Source organism: Coregonus lavaretus (assembly GCF_964263955.1).
Source record: "Coregonus lavaretus genome assembly, chromosome: 7".
Classification (NCBI taxonomy): Eukaryota; Metazoa; Chordata; class Actinopteri; order Salmoniformes; family Salmonidae; genus Coregonus; species Coregonus lavaretus.
Genome location: NC_139994.1, coordinates 56,438,878 through 56,460,916, shown reverse-complemented (window position 1 = coordinate 56,460,916; position 22,039 = coordinate 56,438,878). Strand labels below are relative to the sequence as shown.

The following is a 22,039-nucleotide window of genomic DNA, read 5'->3' as shown; positions in this document are numbered from 1 at the left end:
ATTCCAGCCTTGTGTAGGTCTACAATCTTGTCCCTGACATCCTTGGAGAGCTCTTTGGTCTTGGCCATGGTGGAGAGTTTGGAATCTGATTGATTGATTGCTTCTGTGGACAGGTGTCTTTTATACAGGTAACAAGCTGAGATTAGGAGCACTCCCTTTAAGAGTGTGCTCCTAATCTCAGCTCGATACCTGTATAAAAGACACCTGGGAGCCAGAAATCTTTCTGATTGAGAGGGGGTCAAATACTTATTTCCCTCATTAAAATGGAAATCAATTTATAACATTTTTGACATGCGTTTTTCTGAATTTTGTTGTTGTTATTCTGTCTCTCACTGTTCAAATAAACCTACCATTAAAATTATAGACTGATCATTTCTTTGTCAGTGGGCAAACGTACAAAATCAGCAGGGGATCAAATACTTTTTTCCCTCACTGTAGATATTCCATTAAAAATCAGCCGTTTCCAGCTACAAAAGCCATTTACAACATTAACAATGTCTACACTGTATTTCTGATCAATTTGATGTTATTTTAATGGACAAAAAATTTGCTTTTCTTTCAAAAACAAGGACATTTCTAAGTGACCCCAAACTTTTGAACGGTAATGTATATTCTGCACCAACACTGTTTACTGCAACAAAATTATTCACACACACTTGCTTATGTGGAAGATGTCTTTCTCCAGTCTAGGACCGGAAGAAAAGTTGACTGAATGATCTGCTTCTACTACTTAGCGTGAGGCATTGTTCCTGCTGCTCCTATGGGCCGTTCTGGCTCGCATAAGCCAAGGCTCCTGCAAGGCTTCTTCTTACTTACCTACATGGAGGCATTGGATCCCTGAAGCCCACTCCACCACACCCTTTGCTTTATCTGGTGACATGTCAGATATTGTAGGTCCTCATCTACAGCCCATAAATTAACATCCTAAATCATCATGTGACAAACATGCAGTTTAAAGTCATTTGCCAATGGATTGGGAAAGGAAGATGCTACATCCATCGCAATAGATCAACACATGGTTCATATCTGGTTTTTGCATCCCTAAATATGTGACATTTTCATTGTTTTCACAGCCCTATAAGTAATGACAATAAGGACAGTGACCAGAGTAAAGGTAGTATTCATTAGTGCTATGCCTACTGCTTCCAGAATGGATTCAGCTAAGACGTTTACAGTACATTTCATTCTATCTGGACCATGGATGACAGGGCTGACACTTTTAAACATATGGCTCAGTAGGTATGAGCAATAAGAATACTTACATGCCAACAAAAACAAAGAATGGGCAGATTGTTTAAAAATGGTATTATCTTTATTCACAATGTTATGAATAGGATGTATACATACATGCAACCAACTGATTGCAGCATTACTGCAAAAAAGTAGGAGGCAAGTAAAAAGGGGAGAAAGTAGATGTTCATAAAGTTGGGAGATGTCCAATGTCACCAGCGTGTCTGGGGATATCTGTAACACACATGTATGTATTACTAAAATACTAAGATGTACTGCCATGCAGTGAAATACTATCACACGCATAACACATAAACAAAACAATTCATTTTACTTTCATTCATCTTTCTGTCTCACATAAACAGCAGGTAGATTACTTATCCTCATGAGATGGAAGCATTTCATTTCAATATACTGGACACTTAATTTCAACATATTTTTTTGACTCAATCCTCACCATTAAAAACAAAGCAAACAACCACATTTTTAGGACTCACATCTGACAGCAGCATGGCCTGGGCAAGAGTGTCAGTTATGGGTCCCACTGAGCCAGCAACTGCAGGACCTTGGGGCCCGGTGGGTCCAGGCAAGACAGGCAGCCCCTACCCCACAAAAAACACAAGAGAAGACATCTTGAAGACATCTTGATTTCATTTTGGCCCATTCTACCCCTCACCTTCCTATGCATGCAAATGGTCCCCAGTTTGTTGCTGTAATTCAGTTTGTGTTCTCAGTCAACTTGCTTGGTAAAAGAAGGGCCAATAAAGAAATATATACTGCTGAAAGATGTCGTAAAGGACAACATAGCTAAAAAGGAACATATCAATTCCTAGGTTAGACAAAATACAGCTAGGAATGCGTTCAGCTTGACATTAGCAAATTCTTTACACGCAAATGGACTTCAAGTGCAAATTGCGTTCCACTTGGAGATTCGGACACTGTGGGCTACTTCAGTCAAGGTTTGGTCTTGAATACAAAGCTCTGAAATGGGTTCAGGGTTGTTTATACGAGTGACAGGTGCAGTGGACTACTAGCTGAACCAGCAAGGATGATGAGGAAATATACTGTATGGCCTTTTGGTTATCAGTGGAGTGAAGAGAAGTGGACCCACCAGAAAAGTCTCCAAGGCAGGATACCCAGAGGAAACCACAAAGTTCTGAAACAAAGAAAGTGAAATTGCTAATTATACATCATATCAGTTATATGGCCCATAGCCTTTCCCTGCATTCACAGACAGGTAGGCGCTACTATACTGAACTACAATATAAACACAACATGCAACAATTTCAACGATTTTACTGAGTTACAGTTCATATAAGGAAATCAGTCAATTGAAATAAATGAATTAGGCCCTAATCTATGGATTTCACATGACTGGGCAGGGGTGCAGCCATGGGTGGGCCTGGGAGGGCATAGGCCCACCCACTGGGGAGCCAGGCCCAGCCAATCAGAATGAGTTTTTGCCCACAAAAGGGCTTTATTACAGACATAAATACTCTTGTTTCATCAGCTGTCCGGGTGGCTGGTCTCAGATGATCCCACAGGTGAAGAAGCCGGATGTGGAGGTCCTGGGCTGGCGTGGTTACACGTGGTCTGCGGTAGTGAGGCCAGTTGGACATACTGCCAAATTCTCTAAAATGACCGAAGTGGCTTATGAATGAAAATGAACATGGAATTCTCTGGCAATAGCTCTGGTGGACATACCTGCAGTCAGCATGCCAATTGCACGCTCCCTCAAAACTTGAGACATCTGTGACATTGTGTTGTGTGACTAAACTGCACATTTTAGAGTTACCTTTTATTGTCCCCGACACAAGGTGCTCCTGTGTAATGATCATGCTGTTTAATCAACTTCTTGATATGCCACACCTGTCAGGTGGATGGATTATCTTGGCAAAGGAGAAATGCTCACTAACAGGGATGTAAACAAATTTGTGCACAACATTTTAGATAAATAACTTTTTTGTGCGTATGGAAAATTTCTGGGATCTTTCATTTCAGCTCATGAAACATGGGACCAACACTTTACATGTTGCGTTTATATTTTTGTTCAGTATACGTTGTAGCTCAGCCCCCTCAACGTCTCCGCTACAGTAATGTAGCTGAAATATGATTGGTCTAAACTGAACATTTTGGTGTCAACAACCCTGTTTTTGTTGTTGCTTCAGGGTCTTCGCTAGTTGTAATGTGGTTGCAGAAGCATATTTTGGACAGACTTTTGAAAATGAACATCAAATGATTAGGGTGAATGTAGACCCACCGGCTGATCAGGTGTTGATGCAACAAGGGGTCTGGCGGGGCCCGGAGGTCCGCTGAGGCCTGGCTGCCCCTCGCAACGTCAGTGGGGAACTGGAGGTCCACTGGGGAACTGGAGGTCCACTGGGGCCCGGCTTGCCTTCGCCATATCTGGAGGGGATTGGAGGTCCATTAGGGCCCGGCTTGCCTTTGCCATATCTGGAGGGGACTGAAGGTCCATTGGGGCCCGGCTGGCCCTCGCCATATCTGGAGGGGACTGGAGGTCCACTAGGGCCTGGCTGGCCCTCACCATATCTGGAGGGGACTGGAGGTCCATTGGGGCCCGGCTTGCCTTCGCCATATCTGGAGGGGATTGGAGGTCCATTGGGGCCCAGCTTGCCTTCGCCATATCTGGAGGGGACTGGAGGTCCACTGGGGCCCGGCTGGCCCTTGCCACGTCTGGGGGGGAATGGAGCAATGTGCAAAAATACTATTGTTAAGTTACACTAATAGGCTATCAATAAAAATCTGAAAGATGAATATCAAAGGTGAATATTGAATAACAAGGCAAAACCATAAGTTACAGGACTTTACTGCCATTAGTAAGGCATTATTCTACACAAGATCAGAGAGGGAGAGAGACATTAACCCCTTTACCGAAAGAGCAACTTCTATCTACAAACATCTATTATTGTACAGTGCTTCCCTTAGTTCTTTTTCACACAATAAAACCTCTTGCATACAGTTCTTCTAGAGTCATTTCAGGGGCTTATCTCAAGTAATCATTTCATTGGAAAATTGAACAACAAAACGATAGAATGAGACAAAGATATAATTAATTTACACCTACTAATTTCAAATTTGAAGTCCCCTGCCTTTGTCAGTATGTTTTCCAGCTGTTTGTTTCCAAAAGATGACGGTCGCTTAATGGTTAACTCATGCCCCAGACATCTAATGACGATGGTCCCCTCCTCAAAAGAGTGGTAGGGGAACTCACCTTTTCCACCACATTCATCTAACAGGGAAGACCCAGAGAGCTTGGCATGGATAACATACATACATACTGTATATATTAAACATAAAAAATTACATTTTGTCTGTAATCTATTGATGTGACTAAATGTATCTGTAATATATTGATGTGACTAAATGTATCTGTAATATATTGATGTGACTAAATGTATCTGTAATCTATTGATGTGACTAAATGTATCTGTAATCTATTGATGTGACTAAATGTATCTGTAATCTATTGATGTGACTAAATGTATCTGTAATATATTGATGTGACTAAATGTATCTGTAATCTATTGATGTGACTAAATGCATCTGTAATATATTGATGTGACTAAATGTATCTGTAATCTATTGATGTGACTAAATGTATCTGTAATCTATTGATGTGACTAAATGTATCTGTAATATATTGATGTGACTAAATGTACAGTGCCTTCGGAAAATATTCAAAACCCTTGACTTTTTCCACATTTTGTCACGTTACAGCCTTATTCTAAAATTGATTAAATCGTTTTTCCCCCTCATCAATCTACACACAATACCCAATAATGACAAAGCACATTTTTAGAAATGTTTGCTAATTTATTGCAAATAAAAAAAATGAAATATGACATTTACATAAGTATTCAGACCCTTTACTCAGTACTTTGTTGAAGCACCTTTGGCAGCGATTACAGCATCGAGTCTTCTTGGGTATCACGCTACAAGCTTGGCACACCTGTATTTGGGGAGTTTCTCCCAATCTTCTCTGCAGATCCTCTCAAGTGCTGTCAGGTTGGATGGGGAGCGTTGCAGCACAGCTATTTTCAGGTCTCTCCAGAGATGTCCGATCGGGTTCAAGTCCGGCTCTGGCTGGGCCACTCAAGGACATTCAGAGACTTGATGGATGCCACTGTGTTCTTGGGGACCTTCAACGTTGCAGACATTTTTTGGTACTCTTCCCCAGAATTGTGCCTTATTAACACAATCATGTCTCGGAGCTCTACAGACAATTCCTTCGACCTCATGGCTTGGTTTTTGCTCTGACATGGCACTGTCAATTGTGGGACCTTATATAGACAAGTGTGTGCTTTTCCAAATCATGTCCAATCAATTGAATTTACCACAAGTGGACTCCAATCAAGTTGTAGAAACATCTCAAGGATGATCAATGGAAACAGGATGCACCTGAGGTCAATTTCGAGTCTCATAGCAAAGCGTCTGAATCCTTATGTAAATAAGGTATTTCTGTTTTTCATTTTTAATACATTTGCAAATATTTCCACTAAACTGTTTTCACTTTGTCATTATGGGGTATTGTGTGTAGATTGCTGAAGATATTAATCCATTTTAGAATAAGGCTGTAACGTAACAAAATGTGGAAAAAGTCAAGGGGTCTGAATACTTTCCGAATGCACTGTATCTGTAATATATTGATGTGACTAAATGTATCTGCTTATTTGCTATTGTGAGAAAGGAAATCACTTTGAACATACTACATTTAGAATTGAAGAGGTCTTTAACCACCTGAACTAGATCTGCTCGGCTTCTCCCAACATCCTGTGGTCCAGTTGTGTTTACACCTGTGAACAATTAAAAGAACATGGTGCAGACTGACACTTGACATAATATAGGACAAGTATAAGCACCTACCTAATTATTATTATTATTATTATTATAGGTATTTATGGAAGAAAATATTAGGAAAACAAGAAATACAGCAACCACATTGTCTGTCTTTTAATCTGTTTGACAATAGTACTTTACCTGCAAAGGAAAGGTCACCTTCTCTGACAACTCCAGTTGGCATGACAACCTGTTGCGCTCCACTTGTGGCCAGGTGCTGCACCTCCTTTTGTCCTCCATGTTTCTTCAGGATGAGGACAGCAGCCTCCATTTACATAAGAACATTTATTGAACTACATAAGGAGGAACCAAACATTACATTTATTTTATAAGAAATAGTCAATTGTACACTTTTTATACTGAAAACAAATGACTAATTACATTTCTGTAACACAATCATTCTGTTTAAGTCATCTCTGAACCTATATTAACATATTCTCTTCTTTCATACTTATTATCTTACCCTATGTGAGGTTCTAAAACAGAAACACCTTATTTAAACCCACACTTATCAGGGACTAATTAGCAGCTTTTAAGTAAGAGCCAATAGCTGCAAGGTCGCTGGTTCAAACGACTGGAGGGTTGCTGAAATCAAATGTAAGTGATACCTAACAAGGGTCCAATAAACTACATTTGAAACACTTATAAACTACAAATTAGTGGCTAAAAAGTATGGGCTAAAATATAGTGTTAGACTGCCATCCTAACGTATGTTACTCAGACCTGGGATTTAAATGACTTTATGTGGTCATCAACTCTTCTTGCCCTAACATCTTCAGTCATCTGTCCTTTCTCCCTTGACTCCCTGAGCTCCTCAGTCATCTTCTGGAATTTCCTCCTCTCCATCTCACCTAAACTCCCCCACCTGCCACTGAAGGTTGTCAGGTCACCTGAGATGACAATATTGTATACTGATGTCAACTATAACAGAGGATATTTTCGTGGTGAAAGTATCGTGAGCTATTGGCTTACTTACAATCCAGGATCACCTTCAAACTACTCATGCTCACCTACAAAGCACTCAATGGACTGGCGCCAACATACCTTACTGACCTCCTGCACCCCTACATTCTGACCTGCTCACTGCACTCCTCTAACAATGTCCTCCTCACCATCCCTTGCACCAGGCTCCGCTCCATAGGAGACGTTGCTTTTAGCGATGCAGTCCCCCAAAATAGCACACAAAAACTGGCACGAATCTCCGGTTGATTGTACAGATGCGGTGGTACAAGACATTGGGTGCTCTTGCTCCAGCGCCACTGGATACAGTTCTACCGTGACAGAGCTAAGGCGAGCACACCATGTTGTTTCACTATTTAACCAGATATTCAACTGACTAACAGGCCAGATACAGTAGGTTATAAACACACAATAACACACATGACCCATGACTGTATCAATATTATAAAGACATTATAGTCCACATATAATATTATCTAATAATATACGCCATTAAGCAGACACTTTTAAGCGACTTAGTCATGTGATAGTCATGCGTAGTTTAACCTCTAAATATGTTGGAAAATAAATTGCTTTATGTAATGAAGAGTACACGCATAATAAAACAATTTACTTTTAAATTGGTCTCTAATTAAACATTACGGAATACCCAAGTCAACTGTTTTATTGGTGTGACATGCGTCACCTAACTGTGATTGCGCCCAGGTGCGTCTCCTTATTGGTGGGTGGGGTTTTCCCTATAAATTGCCAGTGTTTCCTAGTGGCCAGAAGATTCCCATTATTTGTAAAGGTTGGTGTGCCTTCAGAGGACAAGAGAGGTGAAGGTGCCTTAGACCAAATTTCCAGTAATGGCAGCCTGGTAGTTGAATCTTAAGGATGGCAAAAGTATGACCTCCAGCTAGGATCAGCTCTCCTTCTCCCTGGGCACGTCTCCCTAACCTATGACCTTTATATGCATTGCTGTTTCTATTTTAAATTGAAAACTAATAAGTATATATTGGTGATAGGATCATTGTATGAGCATTAGCGCTGAAGATTGTGTGATATTATTCCGGAGCGCTCCAATGGTGATTATAGAGATGTGTCTCTCTAATATTGGTGCTGAAAGATATTGGTGCTTCAGAACATAAATCTGGTATCTATTTGAAATCTATCTCAGGCACATCAGATACAACTGATTGCATTAGGCTGTATCAAGGGCTTCGTGATTCGTTGGCCAGTCAATTCAGGTGTGATGGTGCCGGGCTGGATAAAAATGCTTTCTTACTGTTCACTTGGAAACCAATTAGGAAACATGGTATCACTTTGTATTTACATAATAACTCTTATGTAACTGCTATGTACTTACAGTCTAGCGGTATTGGTTGTTACATAAGAGCACAACTCCAGCCAACATGTTTCAGAACAATGTTGATACTGCATTTATTACTGTGTACTAGTTCTATAGGATTGAGGGCAGCTTGATGTACTGTGACTAGATACACTGTCATTCCTACTTACATAGACATCCAGCTCACAGCTGCTGAATGATTATGGAGTGATAAGTGATTTGTAGTGAACCGCATAGTTTTAAGTAATAGATTTCTGAATATATTTCACTTATGATTCAAACCATGGACCTCATTCCTGTAAATCATTAATTTGCAAAAACCTTCCTCAACCATGAATGTTTATTGTCAGAGGAATCCATATACCTCCTACCCCTGGGAAAGATCATGCGACATCACAAAGTCGACTTCCACTGCTATGCTGATGACATTCAGCTCTACTGCTCCACCAAACCCACCCCTCCCCTCCCTCATCAGCTGCCTTCACGACATCCAGAGCTGGATGAGCATGAACCTCCTCAAACTCAACAGCAACAAGACAGAGGTTTTGCTCATTGGCTCCAAATCCACTCTCTCCAAGCATCACTATAGATGGCTTTCCGGTCCCTCTGTAAACACAAGTCCAAAGTCCCTGGATAGTTCCCTCTCTTTCGAACCACACATAAAAACCTGCACCCGGACAGCATTCTTCCACGTCCGCAATATCTCCAGACTCCGCCCCTCACTGTCACACTCCAGCACCGAAAACCCTCATCCATGCCTTTGTTACTTCCCGACTGGACTACTGTAACACACTCCTCACCAGATCCCCACCAAACTCATCATTAGACTCCAACTGGTTCTGAACTCTGCTGCCAGAATCCACACCAGATCAACTGAACACATCAAACCAATCCTCATCAATCTACACTGGCTCCCTGTGCAATCCTGTATTAACTTTAAAACACTTCTCCTCACCTACAAAGCCTTCCACAACCTGGCACCCACCTACATCTCTGATCTTCTCCCAGTGTATGCCCCCTCCCGCTCCCTCTGCTTCTCCTCTGCTGGTGGTCTTGTCTCCCCCCATTCCACCTCTCCACCATGGGTGCCCGGGCCTTAAGCTCCTATTCCCAACCCTACAACCTTAAACCAAACCCTTACCCTAAACCGGGTTTGTATTCTCTCCCCAACCCCCCCCCCCCCTCCTCTTTTTATCTGTCCTGTTTTGTCTGGTCCTTTGATTTTATATTGTTTAGATTTTATATTGCTGTTGATTGATGCTTTATGACTTTATGTATCGCACTTCATTTTATCTAGGCCTACTTTTAATGTAAGATGTCCTTGAGTGTCCTGAAAGGCGTACGCCAAATTAAAATGAATTATTATTATTATTATTATTAGTGTATTTTTAACAATACTCTTACTTTTTTTTTTTTACGTCTAAAAAAATATTCCAGCAGGAAACAGTCATATTTGAAATTAGGAATATATCCTATTTTTCTGACAAAAAATTGATTACTGTGGGAAGACGCATTATGGGATTGAGAGGAGAAAGTAGTAGAGTAATTCTCAACATTTCACATCAGAATGTAGGACTACATTTGTTTTATGTTGGAATACACATTCATCTGAGAACACATACCTTTCCCCTTCAGCACCTCTGCACAAAACAAGTTATAGTCAGACACACTGCGCTTATAACCAGCAGCTTTGCCCGCACCGGGTGTTGCAGGAGGTGTTAAGTGAACGCCCATAGTTACCAATCCAGTTCTGTAATTTGAAAAGAAAGCATTGTCATTAGATGTAACTCAGCTAAAAACATTCAACCATAACACTGTATAATTTATGTGTTGATAAAATGACGTTATAGTACTGTCATTTAACATGATTTTACACTGTTGTCTGATTCTGCCTCATCAGCAGTGTTTTAGGTGGTGAATTTTTTTTTTTTTTTTTCACAATATTCAAATAATACAGAGGGTTAGGAAAGAAAACACTGCCTGGGGTCGTCCAGTGGTCTTGTGCTGTGGTGGAATGTCTCCCCATTATGCTTGCACCAATCCAATGCTTTTAAATGCATGAGGTGAAATGAAAGTGTGAACACTTCTGGATGCTTGTTATCGGAAGGCAGCCTATTTATTTCCACACTCTTCCCTAAATCAATTTGTCTCCCCAATCTTCTCTTGCCACTACCCCTCAAAATCCACAAACCCTGTAGTCACATGTTCCACACTTCCATGACGTCGCCACAAACGGCCGAGATTTCCTAGTTTATAACTCGCAACGATACTTTGCTGTGTGCTGCCACTCGCCAGAAACCGAAAGGTCACAGACAGCCTTTCTGCAGCACTTATGGGCATGCTGTGAGTTCTCTCGTGTGAGATGTGAGGGGAAAGCCGCTGAAGCAAGTCGTCAAATCTGGCAACCGACACACGAAAATATTGAAAATGTATTTGCTCGTCAATGCTTCGCATAGGTTGGACAAGAGACCTGTACAGTATGGTCTTGCAGTGTTCAGTGGACGAATTTGCCATTTTCTCAATCTTTTTTAAATTCTCCTCCCGAGTAGTAAAAGCACAAACTCTGCTTTTTGGCTTCGCCTCTTCCGCCAAAGATGTTTATAACTAAACCAAGATAGACCACAGCCTGTACTTTCCAATGGGAACAAATGAGTCGTAGTGGGCAGAACAAGCAAGGAGGTGGGCAGGGCCAAGCACGAGCTACCGGGATCCTATTAGCCCGTTCTAGCATGCATCTGCATATTTCCGTTAGGGAACGCCTACTCTGTGAGTGCTGATGTGCAATAACTCAATTCGCCTTTGCGTTCCTTCTAAACAACGCGACTTTGGCAAAGGTTAAAGTCTACAAAACGTAGTCCACCTTGTTCATAACATATTATAGGTTTGGGAACAGGAAACTGTACTGAGATAAATAAATAAAATAATCTATGAGAATATTTGCATAATGTCGGCCAAAACACAACTTGCTCAGTCTTCTCCCACTGCCGGCCACTGGGCTTCTGGGCTTCTTCTTCCATATTTGGTAGTGAGTGGAAACGCCAAGCGGATGCTTCACATTTATACATCCGGTGAAATATCTGCCTCATTGTTCTATCTGTGCTTCCTCTCAGATATGAAGAAGAACAGTTAATGGCCGTGTTCGAGGGTGATGGCTAAAAGGGATCCAGCTTTTGTCAAATGAACCTTCTAGCCGTGGATGTGTTCAAGAGTCAAAACCGCAATGTATCCTGGGTCAATTGTGATGACTGACTGTTTAGCAAATAAGAATGAGTTGTTACTTATGATGCAAGGTGATTTGTAGATGAGTCAGTCGACTGCAGTCGTTTTGATGCTCTCGAACACGGCCGATGTTTCTTCCGCATCAGTAGAGCGGCACTGTGAGCTTCGGCTTTTCTCCCCTTAGAACTCTAAGGGGTATGTATGTACTTTTTAAATAGATTTGTGATACTATTGGCACAGTCCAGTGAATGTTGTTTTTCCGAGTAATGTTAGTGGGGACAACAAATCCTCCGCATTTGAAACTATTAAAATGAGCTTTTCCAAAAGTCTCTCAATAGTACTTTAGTTGGTATGCACCAGAGCTGTCAAACTGCATGTTTTATTGAGTACCATAGTCCAGCCATAACAAACGGAATTTTAAAACTACTTCATAATATGGTCTGAGTTTCGTGTAGGCTTACCCTTGCGTGACATTTTGAAAACCGCACAAATGTCTCTCGGACAAGATAATAATTAACGTAGCACATTTTTGAGTAAATTGAGGCGAATTCACGGCTATCAAAACGTCACGCCAAGGTTAGCTTACACCAAACACAATTAATTTGATTTTTTTGGAAAATTCATAATGAAAAATAAATGGCGGCAAAAACATTAGAACCATTTCCGTGTTTGTATGGGTATTATGACGCGTCCACTGTGGTACACTATTTCAGAAAAGAGTACAGGAGTTATATTATTTATGTATTGTTCTCCTAATAAACTCCACCCGATTGTACTGTACAGTACACTCTTAGATTTAAAAATATATATATAGCCTACAAAAGGGTTCTATATTCAAGCAATAAGGCCCGAGGCGTTGTGGTATATGGCCAATATACCACAAACCCCAAAGGCGCCTTATTGCTATTATAAACTGGTTACACATGTAATTAGAGTAGTACAAATAAATGTTTTGCATACCCGTGGTATATGGTCTGATATACCACGGATGTCAGCCAATCAAAATTCATGGCTCAAACCACCCAATTTATAAAGAACCTTTTAGGATGCCATAAATGAATCAAGCAACGTGTACGCTGAACAAAAATAGAAATGCAACGTGTAAAGTGTTGGTCCCATGTTTCATGAGCTGAAATCAAATATCCCAGAATTGTTCCATACGCACAAAAAGCGTATTTCTCTCAAATTATGTGCACAAATTTGTTTACATCGCTGTTAGTGAGCATTTCTCCTTTGCCAAGATAATCCATCCATCTTGTGCTGGGGACAATAAAAGGTAACTGTAAAATGTGCAGTTTTGTCACACAACACAATGCCACAGATATCTCAAGTTTTGAGGGAGCGTGCAATTGGCATGCTCACTGCAGGAATGTCCACCAGAGCTGTTGCCAGATAATGTAATGTTAATTACCATAAGGTTTCACAACCGCAGACCACGTGTATGTCGTCGTGTGGGCGAGCAGTTTACTGATGTCAACTTTGTGAACAGAGTGCCCCATGGCTCCCGGGTGGCGCAGTGGTCTAAGGCACTGCATCTCAGTGCTTAAGGCGTCACTACAGACCCCCTGGTTTGATTCCAGGCTGTATCACAACCGGCCGTGATTGGGAGTCCCATAGGGCGGCGCACAATTGGCCCAGCGTCGTCCGGGTTTGGCCGGTGTAGGCCGTCATTGTAAATAAGAATTTGTTCTTAACTGACTTGCCTGGTTAAATAAATAAAAAATGGTGGCTGTGTGGTTATGGTATGGGCAAGCATAAGTTACGGACAACAAACACAATTGCATTTTATCGATGGCAATTTGAATGCACAGAGATATCGTATCGAGAACCTGAGGCCCATTTAAAATTGTTGCATGTTGCGTTTATTTTCGTTCAGTATAAGTATAGATTAGATATAAAGTAATCAACATTTTGGCCTACTATAAGTCCCATAATTATTTGTTTTATTTAATTGAAAAGTTGAAAACTACACTCACCACCTTGTTTTTCTTCCTCAGATGTCCCTGCGTAGATAAAATCGTCAGGAATGATGGAACACAAGATTGATTTTCAAGAACTCCTGGCCAAACTGGTTATCTCAGAGCCAACCGATCCTATTATAAAGTGTATTATTAATGATAATCTGGAGAGGCTGAAGAAATTGATTAGAGGCAAGGACATCAATGCGTTGTACCCTTGTGTTGAGTTAAAAGATGAAGTAACCCCTTTAATTGCTGCTGTTGCATTTGCAAATCAGGAGATTTGTACATTTCTTCTGGGAAAAGGTGCTAACCCCAACAAACCATCAAAGATATCTTTAGCACCACTGCATTATGCTGGACTTCACAAAGTTCCAGTTAATATAGTGACAACATTAGTGGAAGCAAAGGCAGATCCAAATGGTCTAGTAGAACAACCGTTCTCTCCGGTTCAATTAGCACATGAGAGAGAGGATATTGTAAAAGAGCTGCTCAAATCTGGAGCGTTAATGTGGCTAAATCATGGCGTCTATCCTGCAATTGATCTGAACTTGGCCACAATAATTGAAAACTTTGCTAAAGAGAGTGAGTTCTTTTCCAAAATCAAGCTTTTTAAAAATGTTGTACAAGCAATAAAACAAACATCCCCTACAGATGTTTTCCAACTCTACGGACTTCACTTACTAGAGGAGAACCCCCAAACCCACCTCACTATGATTGACATGTGCTTTAACATTGAAGGTCCAAATGAAGACGAATACTTCCAGAAAGCCATTAAATGGTTGAACGACTCCAATAAACTAGTTTCCTATGTTGAAGATGTAGGCAGACGTCTGTCTACAATTCCTCAGAAATTTAGGGCAGGTGCATTGAAATCCTTATATAGAGTTGTTTGCGCCATGAAGGAAATACCTAATGAGGTGTCACTTGCCCTAATTCCTGAGTTAGTGAAACTGCTTTCCTGTAAAACAGAAGATTATCTTGTGCCATTGATCGTTGTTACACTCTACGGCATCACACAGAAGACAAAAAACAAGGATCGTTGGAGCAAGTCTGACCTTGAGAAAATATGCAAGCACATTGTCCCATGCACACAGAGGGAGGCTTATCCCTCTGAATTGAAGATTTATGCCTATGCCTTGCTAGCAGATCTTTACACATTTAGTTGTGTTCCTGGTTACATCATCTGTCTGGGACTGACTCCGGTCCCTGAAGAACTACTTAGCTGGGGAAGGGATGAAAACCTGAAAGAAAAACTGAGAGATCTAAACAAGTCCTTAAACAGACAATATTCAGTCTCCAACTCAGCAAGTGAAGATTCAAAAGACAGTAATTTGTCAGAAACCAAGAAGAAGAAGAAGAAGAAGAAGAAGAAGAAGAGGGGAGAGGCAGAAAACCAAGACACACCAAAAGAAGAGACAGGCACACAAGAAAATAATACATGTTTAGCCTTCAATACTTCATATACTCCTGTTGAGGAATCTGGCCTTGCTGGAAGTTCAAGTGTGGAGCCGTTCCACCCCACCACTGACACGCCACCATTACAGCGCAAATGGCACAAAGTCAGCAAGCGGTGGGAGACACAGTTAGAGAAGCTTGCCAACATGGATGAAAGTAAAGTTTATAGGGTAGGAAACCTCACTATTGTAGATGATTCAGAATTCTACATAGCAAAGGGAAGTGATGGAACTGAGGTCTTCTTGGGCCTGAGGGATGATGGCACTGAAGTAGCCATAAAGAGAATGATCAGGTCCAACTATCAAGTTCTCAAGAATGAGGAGGAATTCTTACGTCTTCCTAAACTTGATAATCCATACATTGTAAGATATGTTGACTTTGCAGAGGATACAATCTTTGGCTACCTTGTTCTTCAGCTCTGCGAATACACCTTGGATGAATACATCAAAGACCACTTACCAAAGGACAACCCTCATGTTCTGAAGGAAATTGTACATGACATTCTCTCTAGTCTAGGAGTGCTTCACAGTAAAGACACCAACATACTCCACAGGGATATCAAACCCCAGAATGTTTTGATAGGTAAGACCACATTTTATTATGTCTTGACTTAATCTACTGTTTGCAGAGACAGCAGAAGACACAAACCAATGAGCAACAGTCAGGGAGTAATGGGAAAAGCATTGAGGATAATATGTTGTCATATGGACACTATTTTGAATTCAATGTCCGTTTTAAACATCACTGATCATTGGAATAAAATATAATATGATACAACAATGTCATTCTATAATTTAACAATAATGATAATGGTGATATTTTTAAACCACATGCCATTATTAAACTGTTAACATGGTTTTCTCAACAGATGTTACCGGCAGGGCAAGATTAGCTGATTTTGGTATAAGTCGACAATGGACCCCGGGACAAACAACTGTAAACACAAGAAGTGCCGGAACAAAATGCTGGATGGCCAGGGAAACTTTGGATGAAGACAGCGATATCAGATATAAGCGGAGCACTGATATTCAGGTTTGTGTAATGAAAATAGGTAACCATATCTTGGTTTCCATAATGTTTTTCTTCTAATTGGTCAAACGCTTACTGTCATTTTCAGGTGGTTGGGATGCTGACATATTACATCCTCTCTGGTGGACACCACCCCTTTGGCAGAGGTCCTCGATGTGAGGGCAACATTCTAGATGGGAAGTACAATCTGGATCACGTTGTAGATGACGTTGCAAAGGACCTCATTGAGTGGATGATCAACAAAGACCCCAAAAAGAGATCTACTGTGGAGGAGACCTTGGATCACCCCTACTTCTGGGATGAGGAGAAGTAAGAAGAACTGCTAATACTAGTCAATCAAAAGTTTGAGTTAAATGGGCAATCTGGGATTCATCCGGCCCTTTTTTTGGTAAACAGCTGAGGGATGCAGCTGGAGAAATATAGCCACTCTTACATTTCTAGATGGAGCTATGGCTGCAAATACTGACCATCCATGAGATAACTTATCACACAGATAAAAATGGATAACTTGTTAAGATGCTTGTTAGGATGCTTTAGCTTGAGCACAAGAAGAGCCAATGCCCAAGTATATAAAATGTGCTACATGTATATATGGACTAGACATTTTCTACTGTACATTGTTGTCTTTCAGGAGAGTTGAGTACTTGAGAAGAATTGGGAATGAGAAGGAGGTCGGGAAGTATCGTGATGCTGACCCACAGCTTCTAGAAGCTCTGGAACAAAGTGCTATGGAGAGAACCTTCTGTCAGTGGAGATCCAAGGTGAACCAGATGTCATTTTATTAAATTGATACTGAACAAAAATATAAATGCAACATTCAACAATTTTATTGATTTTACTGAGTTACATTTCATATGAGGAAATCAATCAACTGAAATAAATTCATTAGGCCCTAACCTATGGATTTCACATGACTGGGAATACACAAAGAAAATGGGCCTCAGGCTCTTGTCACAGTATTTTTGTGCATTCAAATTCAAATGGATTTGTATTCGTTGTCCGTAGCTTATGCCTGCCCATACCATTACTCCACCGCCATCATGGGGCACTCAGCAAACCGCTCGCCCACACGACGCCATACACGTGGTCTGCGGTTTTGAGGCCTGTTGGACATATTGCCAAATTCTCTAAAACAATGTTGGAGGCGGCTTATGGTAGAGAAATTAACATTACATTCTCTGGCAACAGCTCTGGTGGACATTCCTGCAGTCAGAATACCAATTGCACACTCCCTCAACTTGAGACATCTGTGTCATTGTGTTGTGTGACAAAACTGCACATCTTAGAGGGGCCTCTTATTGTCCCCAGCACAAGGTGCACCTGTGTAATGATCATGCTGTTTAGTCATCTTCTTGCGATGCCACACCTGTCAGGTGGATGGATTATCTTGGCAAAGGAGAAATAATGACTAACAGGTATGTAAACACATTTCTGCACAAAATTATAGAGAAATAAGGTTTTTGTGTGTATCGAACATTTCTGGGATCTTTTATTTCAGCTCGTGAAACATGGGACCAAAGCTTTACATGTTGCGTTTATATTTTACTTCAGTGTACTTACCTGTACATGTACACTGAGTGTAAAAAAACATTATGAACACCTGCATTACATAGACTGACCAGGTGAATCCAGGTCAAAGCTATGATCCCTTATTGATGTCACTTGTTAAATCCAATTCAAACAGTGTAGATGAAGGGGAGGAGACAGGTTAAAGAAGGATTTTTAAGCGTTGAGACAATTGAGACATGGATTGTGTATGTGTGCATTCAGAGGGTGAATGGGCAAGACCAAATATTTAAGTGTCTTTGAACAGGGTATTTTAGTAGGTGCCAGACAACGATTTATGTCAAGAACTGCAACGCTGCTGGGTTTTTCATGCTCAACAGTTTCCTATGTGTATCAAGAATGGTCCGCTACCCAAAGGACATCCATCCAACTTGACACTGTGGGACGCTTTCCACACCTTGTTGTTTTGTGTTCACAGTTGCCGTCTGATTTGATGAATAAGATGGATGGCAAAAAGCCCTATCCTGAGAACATGTTGGGGTTACTATGCTTCATACGCAACCTACATGAGCACTAGTAAGTAAGACTCATGTTTTTTCCAGTACTCAAAGTTTTCAGTCTCTTACCATTGAAGGTGGCTGAGTGTTTGTTTCTCCTTCTGCAGCGCTGAGGATTTAGAATCTGTTGACCTGATGAAGATGTTCCCTGATCTCTTTGGATGCGTTTACATGTTAGCCAAGAAACAGGGCTGGAATTCAAGGCCTGGTCTGAAAAACATGTTTCAGAGAGATCTAAGCTCATGATTCTGAAATGTAAACTATATGTAATTTGGACTGATGAAATATGAACTATTGTCATACTTTTGACTCTTTATAGGTAGAGCCAGTGATCTCAACTGTCTCAAGGACATTTTATATTCTATATTTTCACTGATAGATCTAATATCCATATGATTTTTACAAATCAAGACGATTATACATGATTATAGCATACCTATCATGGGGGATTTGAATGTAAAAGATAACCTTGTGAAATCCTCATAAGGCTATTTGTTTACTTGTTTCAGTTTACTTATTACACAAAGCATTGATATGATAGCAATTACTTTTCAACTTTATTGTTCACTACAGTAGTTTTTTTATACTGTCTTTATTAAAGGTATCTAGTTGGTTTTGTCCAGTGTTGTCTACTTTTAGTTTTACATTTCAACACAGCTGGTAGACAACATAAATTCATGGTTGTTGTTATTTGAAGGTTTACAGGAATTGTAATAATATAAATTATCTGTGAGATTTTTTAGGGATGTCTGGATCAAAGTATTTACATTCTATCGTTATTTTTATATCTGTGTTTTGCTTGATATGAAAATGAAGTCTGCCGAGTGTGCATTGAAACAGCTGTATTGCTCTCTCTATTCAGTGATGTATCAATCGAGGAGCTCTGACTCCCTATTGTGGATAGAACTGAGAATCAACAGTTTTCTATGAATCGAACAGCACAATAAAAGATTCCCGCAAGTCTCAATATAATTAAAGGTATCAAATAGCTAAATAGAACTGTATTTTTTTTTTACCCACTCGTAGATCCCCGCCCACCTGCAACAGCTGACAGAGATTACAGATCGCAGCAGCAGTAACACCAGCAGCCCCAGATAAATATAGACCTCCTTCCTGGTATAAAGCCACAATCAGCCACATATCCAGTACCAGATCAACCACAAGAAAACAGACCTCAGAGAGTCGTCAGGAATTCTGACTCAGGTTAGGTGACGCTGGGTTGTCGCTCCTGCATGGTGTCTGTAAACCTAAACGCCACACCTTTGTGCTTGCTATAGCTCTTCAATACCCAAGCACAGACAGCATTTGTCTTCTGTTCCTCTTTGAAACCAAGAGGTCTAGTCTGTTTTAAGTATACACACCCTTCCATTCTAATTCCCCTGCCTCCAGCACACTTTTTAAAATGATGTATCATTTCAGCCAATAGTTTTGAAAGTAGGGTTCACGAGCCAAAACGAGTCCCTGAAAAATGTGCACAATTGTGTACTACGCCACCCATTTCGTATTATATGTTACGTCCTGCAATTTATTTCTGTGCAATTTGGATGATATGATACGAATTCCAATTTGTACAATATGTTTCGAATAAGTTCATAAGGTCCCGGACCTCATCTTTAACTTCTTGGCAGACCGCTTCAATGGCCCAAACTTCAGTGGAGTGGCCCAACACCACAGGAGTTATATTGAGAGATATTACTGTTTGTTGTTTGCGTCATCCCTAAGAATCTATTCAGACAAATTCAAGCCATAAGAGAAAGTGAGATCGCAGCCCTGTTCTTTAGTGCCATCTCCTGGCTGCTGAGGTGGTGCACATCTAATCTATGCTTTCCACCAGGCCTGCTGCTGGGTCCTATGAAAATGAAGACTTTCTTTTGGCTCCAGTCTGAGACAATGGGACGGACATGGCTCAGCACTGCACTGAAGTCCCTGCTGCAGTAATTCTTCCAGTGTTGACAACTACTTCTGCTTTCATCAATTACCCACAGCGCTGCAGTAAAAAGTATAGGTTTTGACCTCATTTACCTCTGTTGGTTTCTCATGTCTCAGCTCTTTGCAGCACAACATGACTTCTATTACAGCAGTTTCACATCACCTAGAATGCTCTATGCCTTCCCTGAATAACGCCACTTGTGTAACGGATGTCAGCAGATCTAAAGCATTACAGGAATAACTTATATTGTCTCTTCCTCATTAGTAGAGCAGGTACTATGAGCTATAGCCTGAAAGTGGAGATTTCTCCTCTAGAACTCCAAGAGTTACTTACTTTTTGAGGAATAAGGTTTATTTTTTTTAAAGCTGTACAGTGCACAGAATGTTGCTCTTTTCAAGATAAAGATTATGGCAAATGACTGGTATCCCACAGAAAGTGTTGGCTGCAATTGTTTCCCACCAGGATCTCATCATTCGGATGTCTTTTGGCATGTTTTTGTATTTCAGATGTTCATTGTTGCTGTGACTCTTCCCACCTCATGATATCCTGGATGGTTATGCAAGTGGAAACAATTCCTAATTTTGCATTTGACACAATCACACAAATTAGTCGGCTTTTCCACACAAGAATGGTCAGTAAGCGTTTCACTGTTTCTAATAAAAATGTATGTATTTCAACTTAATCTATCAAATATTTGACCAGCACCAATGGTAACTTCTAGTCTTCAATGCCATAAACTGCATTAACAACCGGTTTAAATATTAAGTTATGCAATCTTTGGAAGAGACTTTAGTCAGGTAAAGCCACCACACCTTTATATGGTATGCACCACAGTTGTCAAAGTTAAAGCTTTAGTTAATAAGTATAGTTTTATTCAAATATCCTCATGTTATATAACTCCCATTACATTTTGATTTAATTGAAAACTATACTTACAGTTTTGGTCAAATATATTGGCACTCTTGCAATTTTCTTAAATAATTCCCTATTTCCTCTAAAATAATAATAAATAAAAAAAACGTTTGGACTCCACACCTTGTTATTGGAGTTTCAACATTACAGAACCAATTGAATTTTTGTAAACTTAAGTTTACTATTTTAATTGAGAAAATAAAGACAGCTTTCGCCAGAGGTTTTAGATGTGACTCAGATCTGGACTCTTCGCTGGCCACTCCACAACAGTGAAGTAGCAGTTAAGATAATTAATTGTGTTTGCATGGGATGCATTTGCATTGAGTAAGGCTGTCAGCATATGGCTAAAACACTAAATGTACCAGATATCAGTCTAGGTTGGCTTTCAGGAAGTACATTTATTGCTGTCTCTTCCTCATCAGTACAGTGGGCACTGTGAGCTTCGGGCTGAGAGAGGACATTTCTCCTCTAAGTAATGAGAGGTAAATTCATTTTAAGAATAAGGTTTGTATTTAAGACTGTTCTGTTCAGATGGCATCAGGGTGTATCACTGTTTAGAATATGGGTGGGGAGCGATGGACTGAATTATTATTGTAATTTCAGGTGGTCTACTACACTCCTTCTGGTGGACACCACCCCTTTGAAGATCCACTTGGTGATGAACTTGAACATAATGGAAACATAATCAAGGGGACTTACACACTACAACATGTGTCAGATGAGGTGGCAAAAGACCTGATTGAGTGGATGATCACTGAAGACCCTGAGAAGAGACCTACAGTGGAGGAGACCCTGGATCATCCCCTCTTCTGGGAACCACACAGGTGAAAATCCGTATATTTCTCACTTGAAAAGTTGTTTTATTAGTATGGCACCCTGTATAATAGGTAATAATGAAAATAATAATAATAAACCACATTTCATACATTGCACTCAACACACAAACTAAAGCTAAACATAGGGAGAAATTCTAGTTACATTTACACGATTGACACAGTGACACAGTTATAACACAATTATAATACTGTACATGCATAATTACAATAAATTATTCATATTCTTCAGATGTATTAAGGCATTAAAGCAATGTAAT

The 22,039-nt window shown here is 40.4% G+C and overlaps 1 protein-coding gene and 1 long non-coding RNA gene across 7 annotated transcripts; one reads left to right on the top strand and one right to left on the bottom strand.

Moving 5' to 3' along the window:
* Window positions 1-1,292: 1,292 nt before the first annotated feature.
* Window positions 1,293-10,964, bottom strand: LOC311131940. Of its 2 annotated transcripts, XR_014613474.1 has the most exons (8): window positions 10,000-10,964; window positions 6,229-6,380; window positions 5,989-6,044; window positions 4,316-4,480; window positions 3,491-3,924; window positions 2,342-2,386; window positions 1,728-1,832; window positions 1,293-1,464 (listed from the first exon to the last, which is right to left on the bottom strand). It is a non-coding gene; the product is annotated as an uncharacterized lncRNA (long non-coding RNA). The 2 variants fall into 2 exon arrangements; XR_014613475.1 differs by having other exon boundaries at window positions 1,349-1,464; window positions 2,342-3,924.
* Window positions 10,965-11,480: 516 nt separating this feature from the next.
* On the top strand, window positions 11,481-19,512 carry LOC311132988 (uncharacterized protein). Of its 5 annotated transcripts, none has more exons than XM_084166401.1 (7): window positions 11,481-11,791; window positions 13,594-15,594; window positions 15,881-16,044; window positions 16,130-16,350; window positions 16,673-16,802; window positions 18,026-18,123; window positions 19,131-19,512. In XM_084166401.1, coding segments are annotated over exons 2-7 (2,586 nt in total). In that variant the 5' UTR covers window positions 11,481-11,791; window positions 13,594-13,622; the 3' UTR covers window positions 19,132-19,512. The 5 variants fall into 5 exon arrangements, with proteins under 5 accessions (XP_084022527.1, XP_084022528.1, XP_084022524.1 ...); XM_084166402.1 differs by lacking the exon at window positions 19,131-19,512 and adding an exon at window positions 18,212-18,724 and having other exon boundaries at window positions 13,594-13,746; XM_084166398.1 differs by lacking the exon at window positions 19,131-19,512 and adding an exon at window positions 18,212-18,724.
* Window positions 19,513-22,039: the final 2,527 nt, after the last annotated feature.

Excerpts from the sequence above, each read along its gene's own strand:
- LOC311132988 (XM_084166398.1), top strand. The coding sequence starts at position 13,623 with ATGATGGAACACAAGATTGATTTTCAAGAACTCCTGGCCAAACTGGTT. Across the intron at positions 15,595-15,880 it reads ACCCCAGAATGTTTTGATAG|ATGTTACCGGCAGGGCAAGA; the intron begins GTAAGACCACAT and ends TTTTCTCAACAG. Across the intron at positions 18,124-18,211 it reads CGCAACCTACATGAGCACTA|CGCTGAGGATTTAGAATCTG; the intron begins GTAAGTAAGACT and ends CTCCTTCTGCAG.